Source organism: Podarcis pityusensis (assembly GCF_964106645.2).
Source record: "Podarcis pityusensis genome assembly, chromosome: 8".
Classification (NCBI taxonomy): domain Eukaryota; kingdom Metazoa; phylum Chordata; class Lepidosauria; order Squamata; family Lacertidae; genus Podarcis; species Podarcis pityusensis.
Window position 1 is genome coordinate 13,951,161 of NC_138033.1, and position 12,331 is coordinate 13,963,491.

Below are 12,331 nucleotides of genomic sequence, written 5' to 3' on the forward strand. Positions count from 1 at the left end.
TTATCTGAGCAATCAATCATCTGGTGGAGTCAATCTGGTGGAGTCCATAAGAACTCTCATTCCTAGAATGTGTTTACCTGGACAAGTTGGCTCTCTAGCTCTTATCGCGACTTGTGGCAAGGGTTCTGTGCTTTGCCCTTGGGACCAAAGCCCAGGTTAAGAGTTTGTTGCCAGTAAATCTTGTGATTACAGTAGCATTACACAGGACTTTTTGGCACGCCAGCTCTTGCTCCTGCATTCATAAAAAAGGTTCGTCAGTTGGCAGGAAAAGCCAAAACAAGGAGAGGGCTCCTGCTGCTGCGTGGCGCTTTAAGGAGGCTCGCAGCCCGCCCACTTTTCCGCCGCCGCTCCTGACCCAGCCTCTGAACTTTTAAAGGGCGTCGCTCCTCTCCTTTCATTTCCACCAAGTGTGGCGCGCCCGATGTCTCTGTCCCGCAGATGCCCTGCTGCAGCCGCGGCTGCTCTGCGGGTCCTGGGCGCCGCTCCGGCCCGGGCCAGCCTTCCCCGGCGATGCTACTGCGTCCGCACCGCGCAGCGCCAGGGGCTGCTCTTCCGACAGGTGAGCTGATCCGAGGCGCCCCGTCCTCCACCCCGAAGGGTGGCAGGCAGGATCGGGACCCTTCTACCCCGCTCTTGAAACAATAGCAGCATCAGCAACCTTCCATTGAATTTATTTGGCAGTACTGTTGGTTTGGATGCGTGTGTGTTTGTGCTTCTGTAGGTTGCCAACGTTTCCCATCCCATAGGGCTCCTCTGCCTCTGTGCACGGCTGCAAGGCAAGCAGAACTTTTATAGTTGCGAAGCTGCCCTCTCCTTACGTTTAAAGCACATAAACACACACGTACGGATTCTGGGAAGTGTAGTTGTGTTAAGGGTCCTGGGAAGTGCCGCTCTGTGAGGGCCAAACTACAGTTCCCAGGGTTCTTTCTTTCTTTTAAGGAAAGGGAGGGGGCAGTGCACTTTGAATGCACAGCTTGTATGCAGCTGGAAAGCTCTGCTGAAAAGCTCCACTTGCTGGATTTTTGTTTGCTGTTCCAGATTACTGAAAGCCTAGAGTACTTCCAAGGGGGTGCTGTTTGTTGTTGTGGGATCAGCATGCATGCATGTTTCTCTTGGCTGATACATTGTGGAGGCAGAGGAGCTGGGATTTTGTGTTCCATTTCCTGGATGCCTTATCTTCCTTTTCGCCACTTGTTCCTGGGCACCTAGGCTTCAAAGTCAGTTGAGTTCCACAGAGCTTCCTTCTGAGTAACATCTACCCTGCTTTTCAAAGCTAACAACAAGAAGTACAGTGGTGCCTCGGGTTAAGTACTTAATTCGTTCCGGAGGTCTGTTCTTAACCTGAAACTGTTCTTAACCTGAAGCACCACTTTAGCTAATGGGGCCTCCCGCTGCCGCCGCACCGCCGGAGCACGATTTCTGTTCTCATCCTGAAGCAAAGTTCTTAACCCGAGGTACTATTTCTGGGTTAGCGGGGTCTGTAAGCTGAAGTGTATGTAACCTGAGGTACCACTGTACATTTGCAGGCAATCTTTTCTTCCAAGTGGTGTGCATCATTCTCCTCTTCCCCATATAACCCTCACAGCAACCCTGTTAGGCCGAGACGAGCGCATACAAGCCATCTCCTAGGGACCGAGGTCCCCTTGACCCTCCCAATAAAATATTTGAGGACTCCACCCCCCCAAAAAAAGTTGATAAGCATTGCCATTCAAATAATATGCATGCCTTATGATAGATTATGTGGGGTGGGCCTTACTTGCCGCCCATATTTTATTCAAGTTGGCAGCTACTCTATTCTGAACTTAAAAATGGAAAGTGTAATGCCAGTGGTCAACAAGAGGTTTAAAGACTCTCTCAAGGCAAATCTTAAAAAATGTAGTATAAACACTGACAACTGGGAAACACTGGCCTGCGAGCACTCCACTTGGAGAACAGCCTTTACCAAAGATGTCATGGGCTTTGAAGATGCTCAAACTCATGACGCAAGGGAGAAACGTGCTTAGGGAAGGCACACTTGGCAAATCCACACTGTGATCAACACCCACCCGGAAACCTATGCCCCACTGTAGAAGGACGTGTGGATCCAGAATTGGCCTCAACAGTCACTTACGGACTCACTGTTAAAACCATGTTTATGGAAGACAATCTTACTCAGCTACGAGTGATTGCCAAAGATTCAAGTTGGCACTCGTGGCTGAGAGGCAGTGAGCGGCCCAAGGTCATAAGAGGCTTCCCATAATAAATAAGTAACAGCATATAGGAATGCATCCTAGTTTTCTCTTTCTTCCCTCTGCACCCGAAATATATGTGCTTAATTTTAGGGCCAGCTTCGGCCGCAGTCAAGGTTTCAGATGCTGAGGGATATTGGGAGACAGGGCTGTGTGTACCACATTGAAGTAAGACTCAGTTAAATCACCATGATACCACAGTCACAGTTTCCTTCAACAGAATAATGGGAGCTGTAGTTTGTTAAGGGTCATGAGAATCGCTGGGAGACCTCCCTATTTCCCTAACAGAGTTGCAACTCTCAGAGCTCTCAAAGGAAGAGGGACTGATTGTTAAACCAAGTTCGAAACCAGAGCTCTGGGAGAGGAACGGGAGTCTCCCAAATACTCTCAGCACCCTTAACAAGCTATAGCTCCCAGGACTGGGAAGCCAGTACTGTCTATAGTGCTATTCTGCTTTAAATGCAGAGTCCAGACTGGACTAGCATTGGATAGAATCCTGCATAATCAGGTATAATACAAATGTTTATTTACTTATCATTTATTTTGCTAAGTTGTAATACATTGTCTTTCAATTTACTGTGCTTTCTTAAACGCAATTGTTATATATTTCACTTGAAATAATTACCATAAATTAAATTTTTTGATGTGTATGGTCCCTTTTTTAGGTTATCATATTATTGTCTCACTTGTATTGTTGACCATCTTGACATTTTTAAAACAACAGCAAAGCTGGACTCCAAATCCCTGATTCTCTCCCCCCCCCTTTTTATTTTTTTACCTGCCCTTCCTCATAAGGTCCCAGGTTGGTTTACAACAACATAATACACAATTATTTTATTGTTCTAGCTGAAGGCCTTGTAACACTAATACCAATAAAATAATACAGAACATGTATCCATGCTGTAAAAGATACCAGAGATACCAACATCTTATCTTAACTTCAGATTGAACTTTATCTATAGTTATGCAGACTTTTAAAACTTTCAGGATGATAAAACAAGCAAACCATGTTCGAAATGGAACACAGTACTGGCGTGTCTGCTAGATTCTTGGGGCTGTAATCGGTTTGATGATTAACTGCACCTTCTTGACCCCTGGGTCCAGCCTGCTTGGAATATAAGCAATGTTAGGAAGCAAGTTCTTCTGTGAGTAGGTCTGGAACTTACGACCTGCATCAAGAATACCGATAGAGAAGTCAGTGGTAGGAATATAAAGTGCTGTGCCATTGGAAGAAAGCCTTGCTAAGATCTGGAGAGTAGCCAAATTGGGCAAAAGTGGAAAACTGTTACACCTGAGCGATGTGGGAGCAGGGAGCAGTTAGGCACATTTAAAAGAACATGGCCATTTCTTCATTTTATATGAAGAGCCTCAAACCCAGTGCATCTCTGGGATTGTAAGAACTCAAAGAAAGCAGCACACCTTTGAGACTTTCGGTCCAACATCTTGATTCAAAATGGCATATTCAAGCATAGTCAAAAACCAGCTCCCTCATCTCAGGTGCCGTCGTGCAGAATTTGGCTGCAATACATCATGAGGTGTCCCAGTGCATAGAGAATGGGCAGGCAAGCAACTTTCCTAAATAATACAATACCAAATGTAATGTGGGTATTTTTATTTAGTCGGTTAACACAATTTATAGACTATTTAATCTAAGAAAGAAGGAAGAATCTTTAAGCAGCTTACATAAAATGGTGCAAATATTTAATAAGAAAGTCAGATGCAGTCAAAAAATTTAAATGGGTGTATGTATGTAACTTCTTAAAACTACAGAAAGACCAGAAGAGATTGTTTTGTGTTTTGTTTTAAAGCAAGTTTATGGAATAAAAATCACATGTCTGGATAGGCTGGCCAAAACAAAAGATTTGTTTGTTTGTTTTTAGTGCCTAAAGCAGGTGGCGCTGTGGGTTAAACCACAGAGCCCAGGACTTGCCGATCAGAAGGTTGGCAGTTCGAATCCCCGCGACGGGGTGAGCTCCCGTTGCTCAGTCTCTGCTCCTACCAACCTAGCAGTTCGAAAGCACATCAAAGTGCAAGTAGATAAATAGGTACCGCTCCAGCGGGAAGGTAAACGGCGCTTTTGTGTGCTGCTCTGGTTCGCCAGAAGCAGCTTAGTCATCCTGGCCACATGACCCGGAAGCTGTATGCCGGCTCCCTCAGCCAATAAAGCGAGATGAGCGCCGCAACCCCAGAGTCGGTCACGACTGGACCTAATGGTCAGGGGTCCCTTTACCTTTACCTTTTTAAAGCAGTACAACGAAGGCACCTCCCTAATACTACCCTGACACCAGGCAGGTGCCTTCACTGTATTCTTTACAGCTCCTGCTAAAAACATGCTTGCTTAGGCAAAGCTATCCAGAACGCTTGGTGGGTGTTTTAATCTGGATTTTAGTTTATCATTGATTGTAAAATTTTTTTTTCAAATCTTTTAAATAGTTGTTTTAAACTGGTTTATTTCATTGTTGTTTTTTTCCTGTTGTAAACCGCTTTGCGGTTTAGTTTAGTTTTACAATCAAGTTGTATATATAAATGTTGCGAAATAAAGAAAATAAAATAGACCCAGAGCATAAAAGAACCAACGCTAAAAAATCCAACTCCTTACATACAAAGGCACGTAAAATATTTTTCTGTAGTGGGAGTATATTTGTGGACGTTAATTTGGAAAGAATATAAATCAAGAGATTCCCCAGGGCAAGGGATTAGAAGCCCGCTTCCTGCTTTAACCACTAGGCTTGGAGTGGAGGCACTCTGCCCTATGCACTGATGCACTTCATGTTGCCTTTGGCTCACGGCCTCCAGCTTCCTCTCCATGTGACGGCGCACCCATACCCCGGTTGTTGCTGTTATTAGGGGCAGGGGTCCTTTTCTTCCTAAGCACAAGGGCCACTGGAGGAGGGGGCTGCTTTGGGAAGAGGGGTCCCACCTATCACCTTTCATGGACTAACCAGATATATCTCTGGCATTCCCCCCCCCCCCCAGCTCTTTGAATCAGAAAGTTCCACATATACCTACTTACTGGCAGATTGGAAGACCAAGGAGGCGGTTCTGATAGACCCAGTTCTGGAGACAGCCAAGAGGGATTCGACCCTGGTGAAGCAGCTTGGTCTGAATTTGGTATATGCAGGTGAGAGGAGGTTTTTCTTCGGTCCTGGATGGATCAAGGCAGATGGGGTAGTGTAACATGCTCCCAAGGAAGCCCACTCAGACAGGTTCAGATTCCTTGCATTTGTTTACAAAGCCCTGAGCAACTTAGTTCCTGGCTAATCTAGGTACCACCTGAAGCAGTGGCGTAGCGTGGGGGGTGCAGGGGGGGCCGGCCGCACCGGGCGCAACATCTGGGGGGGGGCGCTCGCCGCCTCCGGAGTCGCTGAAGAGCCTCGGGCGCAGGCTGTAGCAGAGCCCCATGTCTCGCGGAACCAACGAGCTGGCAGCGGCTCTCAGCGCTCGCCACGGTCCCCGCGCGTCAGGGCCACGGAGGGCGCGCCAGGCAGCCCCTCCTCACAGCCCCGCCGCCGCCGCTGCTGCTGCAGCTGCTGGGCCATGTTGCATTTTCCTCGCCTCTCTGCCCTCCTCCTCCTGCGGGCAAGCGGCGTCGTTTGGGCGGCAGCGCCAGTGGCAACTCGCCTCAGATCACCTGACATGGACCCGCCGCCGCCGCCGTGGCTACCTTACCGTAAATACCCCAGCCCAGGCAGCAGCAAGAAGAAGCTGGCAGCGGCGGCAGGTTAGGGGTTAGGGGGCGCAAATTACTTGCCTTGCCCTGGGTTAGGGGGTGCAAATTACTTGCCTTGCCCCGGGTTAGGGGGCGCAAATTACTTGCCTTGTCCCGGGTGCTGACAACCCACGCTACGCCGCTGCCCTGAACCCTTACGGCTCAGCCTCATCACTCAGATCACCTGTAGGAGCATTGCTGGTCACCCTCCATGATGGTCACACTCATTTGACATCAGTGTGAAAACATGCCTTGGCCCAGTGCCATGGGATGCTCTTCCGAGAGAGATTCAGCATGGCATCCTCTTTTTCCACCTTTAAATGTTTGATGAAAACTCAGCTATGCTGCCAGGCTTATGCAGACAATTAAGAAAGCATCCCCTGTAATGGTTAGCGAATGATCTGTGGTTTTAATTTTTTACTTGGTTTTTATTGCATGTGTGTGTGCATTGCTGTAAATCACTTTGATTTTTTTCCCTTTTTTTGAAGTAGAACAAAACCTTATTATTCCCTCCTCACTCCGTCCCTCCCTCTCTCCCTTCCTTCTTTCCCCCCTCAACCGTACAACATCTATGACAATAGGGTCTTGTATGGAATGTAAATGAAGTGTGGAAAAGTGTGAAAAGTGTGAAAATGAATATAGAGATGCTATATGTACTTATACTTGTTTATTTGTTTTTTAAGACAATAACATCTTTAATAAAAACTAATTTTTAATACAGTCAAACCTCGGCTCCCAATCGCCTTGGGAGTCGAACGTTCCAGCTTGTTGTTAAACAAACGAAAACCGGAAGTGAGTGTTCCGGTTTTTGAACGTTCTTTTGGAAGCCGAACGTCCTGTGGGGCTTCCTCGGCTTCCGATTGGCTGCAGGAGCTTCCTACAGCCAATCAGAAGCCGCGTTTCGGTTTCCAAACTTTCGGAAGTCAAACAGACTTCCGCAACGGATTCCGTTCGACTTCTGAGGTACGACTGTACATATAATGAAATTGCAAAAATAAAAGTGGATTTTTTTTCCAGCTCCCAAGAGCAGGTTAGTAAAACCTGGCCTTCATGGGTATTGCTAGGTTAAAATGGAACAGAAAAGAAATGGCATATTCCACTTTCTACCACTAGGTAGCGGAAGAGTAGAATAATAGAATCGTACCTTTGAATCAGGAAGGAGATGGTAACCCACACTGGCCCAAGGCATTTTGGCACCTGAGGTGGCAAAACGGCCTGGCCTGACTGTGGCGTTAGATCTGTGGTTCTCCAGAAACATTTAGAGGACCAATCCCATCATCCCTCAATGTTGGCAATGTTGGCTGAGACCAACGGGGAGTTGGAGTCCCAAAGACATCTGAGGCGGGGCACAGGCTCCCCACTTCTTTGTTAAATGCTTTGATTTTTGTGTCTTGCAATATTAACCCCAAGCTTCTCTTCCTCTTTCTCAGTCAACACTCACTGCCATGCAGACCACATCACAGGCACCGGATTGCTGAAGAAGCTTCTCCCAGGCTGCCGGAGTGTCATCTCCAAACATAGTGGCGCCTCTGCTGACCTCTTAATCCAGGAAGGGCACACCCTCAAATTTGGGGATTTTGTGAGTTTGTTTGTTTGATTGATTTTACACCCTACCTTTTCCTCCAGGGAGCTCAAGGTGGTGTACACACGGCTCTCCCCTCCTCATTTACCCCCACAACAACCCTGCCGATGTTGGTTAGGCTGAGAGACTGCAGCTGGCTCAAAGCCGCTCAGCGAGTTTCACAGCTGAGTGGGGATTTGAACCCTGGTCTCCGACTCTAAGCGCTATATCACACTGGCAATTCCAAGGCTTGAGTCTCATGGCATGTCACCCTGCTGTTGTTGCAGGCCCTGGAAGCTCGTTCCACCCCTGGGCACACAGACGGATGCCTGACGTATGTGCTGAATGACAAAGGCATGGCTTTCACTGGCGATGCCTTGCTGATCCGGGGCTGTGGACGGACAGACTTCCAGCAAGGTACAGAGGCCTTGTGGATCCAGTTATAACCAGGGAGGGTGGTCATACCAGAGTGGACTCTGATCTGTTGCAAGGGGGAGGGAGCTATGAGATCTGGGTCAGTCTTAATGGCTACCATCAGTATTAGAGGGTAGCTTCAAGATTTATGGGGAGACATGGGCTGTCGTGTTCCATTTGACAAATGATACCCATTTATTTATTTTTGGCCTTAATCTGAATGTGTCTACCTACAATAGCACTGTATTTCTCCCTGGCCACATTCAGACCATACATTTGAAGTACCATGGTACCACTTTAAACAGTCATGGTTTTTCCCATAGAATTCTGGGAGCAGTAGTTCGTTAAAGGTGCTGAGAGTTTTTGGGAGCCCTTTGCTTCTCTCACACGGAGCTACAATTCCCAGAGTCCCTGAGGAAGAGGGATTGATTGTTAGACCACTCTGTTTATTGTAGCTCTCCGGAGCAAGTCTCTTTGAAGGGGGAAAATATGGGATGGTGTTTCAATGAAGACAACACCATGTGGGTGTTGTGGATAAGATTGACAACAAGCTGTTGTGTAGAAATGTGCAGCCACCTCTGCAAAAAAACAACCCTGTAAGGGGTATATGTGTTTTCTTCCTCCCCACTTCGAATGAACACTTAATGCCCGGAGTGGACCTCACTGGTCACCCCCTAATGTCCACACACATCCCATTAATGTGAAATGGGCTTTTATGCAACTTCCATGCATCCAGAAATGCAGATTGCCTAGGGTTCCGGATGCATGAAAGAGCCTTACACATTTCTTCCTATATACTACACATTTCTTCCTATATACATAAAAATCTAATGCTGTCGTCACGCTGTGCAGTTCAGGTAGCCACACCAACTGCATGACAAACAGCAGGCAGGAGAGTGAGGAAGCAGCACTGATGGCAGACATTTAACAGAGGGGGAGGTACTTCACAGAGTGTTTTAGTCAGCTCCTCTAAAGGCCCCCCTCCCACTGTTAAAAATGGGTGACAAGGGGGTGGGTGTAAAGGTGGTTGGTCAGAAATGGGGAAAGGTCAGTGGGCAAATAGGTAAACAGGGTGGGCAGCCGGTGCCCCAGTATATGCTCCATAGATGCTTTCTTTGCACTAATGCTTAACGCATAGGTGTCAGGGGCATGGCCAGAGGGCATACTGTTGGAGGCAGGGCCCATATGCATAGTTCTTCTCCGTCCCCCTGCCTAACTATGTGTTCACTGAACAAATGGGAGGAATGTGTTGAAGACCCTTGTCTAAAGCAGCTGTCCTAGAGAATCAGGTTGGCAAAAATAGCTGATGTTGAAGGAAACTTAGCTCAGTAAGACTCTCTGTCTCATCCAAGGCAACCCAGAGACCCTGTATCAGTCGGTCCACGAAAAAATCTTCACACTCCCTGGCCACTGCCTAATCTACCCTGCCCATGACTATACCGGTAAGTCGGGGTCTCAGATTTGCTGCTGGGGGGTGGGCAGCACTGTGGTACAACGGACACTGGATGACAATGCAGTTCCTCGCTCAGTTCCTCATTTTCCTTAAAGATCCTTAAATATCTCTGTTGCGATCAACACAGTGCCTTGTGGTTCTCTTAGAGACTGATAGATTTACTGTGCTAGAAACTGGAGACCCCCTTCAACAGATGCACAAAGTGTTGTTGTTTTATTGAATGAAATTTTATCAACCACTTCATATCCCCAAAAAAGTGATGTACGAGGATTTAAAACATTAGTATGCAACTGAGCAGTATATAGATAGAAAGGAAGGCAGATTGTTCTACAGTTCACAGTGTGCATGGCTGGAATCAACTCATAGGAAGGCTTCTTTAAATAAACGTCTCCAGACTAAGGACTGCTTCACTAGTGTGTTTTGTACATGAGAGTGAAGCAGCACTCAGCAAAACTGAACCCTCCTCTCTTCAGTGCAGTCGGAAGTGAGGGTGGGCCATATGCTTATTTAGGGTTAACTGTATGCTTAATTAGGGTTTTAAAAGAACCCTATTTAAACATTAACCCCACACCCTGACTTGATTTGGGCTCAGGTTGATCTGGGTGTTTCTCAGATCGGGGCGGGGTGTGCACACCTGACACACACACAGAGAGAGAGAGAGAGAGAGAGAGAATGAATATACACATTAGGGCTTCAACTTTTTTACAACCTCATGTTCCTGTTGTGTAGTTAGATGAACCTTTGGTTAAAAACAAAAAGAATGAACTTTCATTTCCAAATCTTTTGAAAACGGGTCTTCCCGAAATAAATGTCAATTTTTTGCATATGTAACTATAATGTGTCATGTAATATGCATAGCATTTATTATAATACAGGAAAAATAGAGCTTGCAAATTACTTGTACAATGTTTTGTACATTGTACAATGCACATCACTTCTTATTGGCTGTCATAAATCGAGATTGTGGTTTGTCTTTCCTTTTGCTGCGGGCACCATAAAGTTTATCCCTTTATGATGCAGGAAATCATTGGGGGGGTTGAGGGGGAAAGTCAAAAAGTTACAGTATACTTACAGGGACACATAAACATAGGTGTAGAAGGAAACATTTGTAAAAGTGGAGTCGAGGGGTCATGAAATGTGAGAGGCAGTAGCTCTGTTCAGGCATTTGAACAAATGTCCGCCTGCCAACTGAGGAAGATAATTCCCACATTGGTAGGCCCAAATAACTTTGCCTTGATAAATCTATGTGAGCCTTTTGGGTGCCGCAAGACTCTTTTTCCTGTCCTGGCCCCCCTTGATGCATCTCCTCCTCCCTTGCAGGCCAGACAGTGTCCACAGTAGAGGAAGAAAAGACCCTGAATCCTCGCCTCACCTTGCCCCGAGAGGCCTTCGTTGAACTGATGAACAACCTGAATCTGCCCAAGCCAAAACAAATAGGTGAGGCTGGTTTCTGGTACAGCACAGCAGCATTTATCTGGAGGCTGCCTTCTCTCAGCTGCAAGCCAGTATCTGCTCTGCTATTGTGTCTTCCTCAGAAGGATCCTGGGGACTGTGGTTTGGAAACGGTGCAGAAAATTATCTCGTTTTCCTAGCCTCCTCCGCTTGCTGGGCCAAGAAATGTAGGTAGCTTGCCCTATCTTGAGCCAGATGGTTGTTCCACCTAGCTGAGCATTATCTACACTGGCCAACTGCAGCTTTTCGGGATTTAAGGCAGGAGTAACACTCTCAGCCTTGCCTAGAGATGCCAAAGATGGAATCTGAGCCACAGCACTTCCCTTAAGGAATATCCAAGGGATTGGCTTTTCTTGTGTTAGACATCTTAAAGCACAATCCCCCCAAACACTTCCTAGGGTGTAAGTCTCATAGAACACAGTGGGACTTACGTATGAGGAAACAGAGTATATATAGGATTGAGTATGGTGTCCCTCCAGATGTGCATTTGTTTGCATTTATATCCCACCTTTTTCCTCAAAGGGGTATACGTGGTTCTCCCCCTCCTCAATTAATCCACACAACAACCCTGTGACATAGGCTAGGCTGAGAGGCTGCGACTGGCCCCCAAGGTCACCTGGCGATCTTCCTGGAAAAGTGGGGAGTTGAACCCTGGTCTCCCATGTCTTTGTCTGGCATTCTAACCACTGTACCACACTGGCTGGGTTGCAACTCACATCATCCCTGACTGTTGGGTGTGATGGGTGTTGGAGACCCTCAGAATCTGAAGGCCCATAAGTTCTGTCTGGCTCAATTCCTTTGGCACTTTTAACTTGAGAGCAAGTTATGTTGCTCTCTGTAGGACTTGCTTCAGAGTAAGCCAGAATTAGGCTGGGCTCCCGGCGTGCTTGGTGGCTGGTCTGAGGCGGGGGACAGCCATGACTTCTTGGGTTCTGTGCCCAGGCACAGAGGGAGGGTGATTCCTATAGGAACTCAGGGGAAATAATCTTTCTGTTACCCCTCATCTCCTGCAGATTTCGCGGTTCCTGCTAACCTCAAGTGTGGGGTCCAAGATGTAGCTGCCTAGATGCACCTTCTGACTTCCCAAAGATGACCTAAGGCATCCCTTGCAGCAATGGGATGGTTTCATGGCTTACAAACAATCTCCTTATTACACTCTGAAGGAAGATGATGGTGATTTATTTGGAAAGATGTGTGTGTCTTCAGATACACCCTAACTTGGTTTGGTTCCTGATCATCCTGCCTATTGTGATCATCAACCTCTTAATTCCAGCTCCATGACCTCAGTGGCCCACTTTTCTTTGTTGATTTGCACTGGCTGGACATTCCCAGCTCAACCAGGACCCACGTGATGTTTTTGTTTTCCAAGTATGCACTGTGTCAAGATTTCTGCTGGGCCTCAAAATTCCTTGCCAGAAGACAGAGTCCCTTGCACTGTGAATGTTCTGAAAACTCAGGTTTTGTGCCTGAGAAACTCTTGTTGCTGAGAAAAAAATAAAATGCATTTGTTGTTA

The 12,331-nt window shown here is 46.9% G+C and overlaps 1 protein-coding gene across 1 annotated transcript; it reads left to right on the forward strand.

Annotated features, from left to right (window-relative positions):
• The first annotated feature begins 346 nt into the window (after positions 1-346).
• Positions 347-12,331, forward strand: ETHE1 (ETHE1 persulfide dioxygenase). The gene is made up of 7 exons (XM_081019253.1): positions 347-559; positions 5,205-5,349; positions 7,368-7,516; positions 7,786-7,915; positions 9,265-9,354; positions 10,686-10,802; positions 11,831-12,331. Exons 1-7 carry the CDS (start codon positions 422-424, stop codon positions 11,881-11,883), a joined length of 822 nt encoding a protein of 273 aa, XP_080875379.1. The 5' UTR covers positions 347-421; the 3' UTR covers positions 11,884-12,331.

What these genes read in the sequence shown, in the direction of transcription:
- ETHE1 (XM_081019253.1), top strand. Translation starts at nt 422, where the DNA reads ATGTCTCTGTCCCGCAGATGCCCTGCTGCAGCCGCGGCTGCTCTGCGG. An exon ending in CCCTCAAATTTGGGGATTTT is followed by an intron (nt 7,517 to 7,785) that starts GTGAGTTTGTTT and finishes CTGTTGTTGCAG; the next exon opens with GCCCTGGAAGCTCGTTCCAC. An exon ending in CCCTGCCCATGACTATACCG is followed by an intron (nt 9,355 to 10,685) that starts GTAAGTCGGGGT and finishes CCTCCCTTGCAG; the next exon opens with GCCAGACAGTGTCCACAGTA.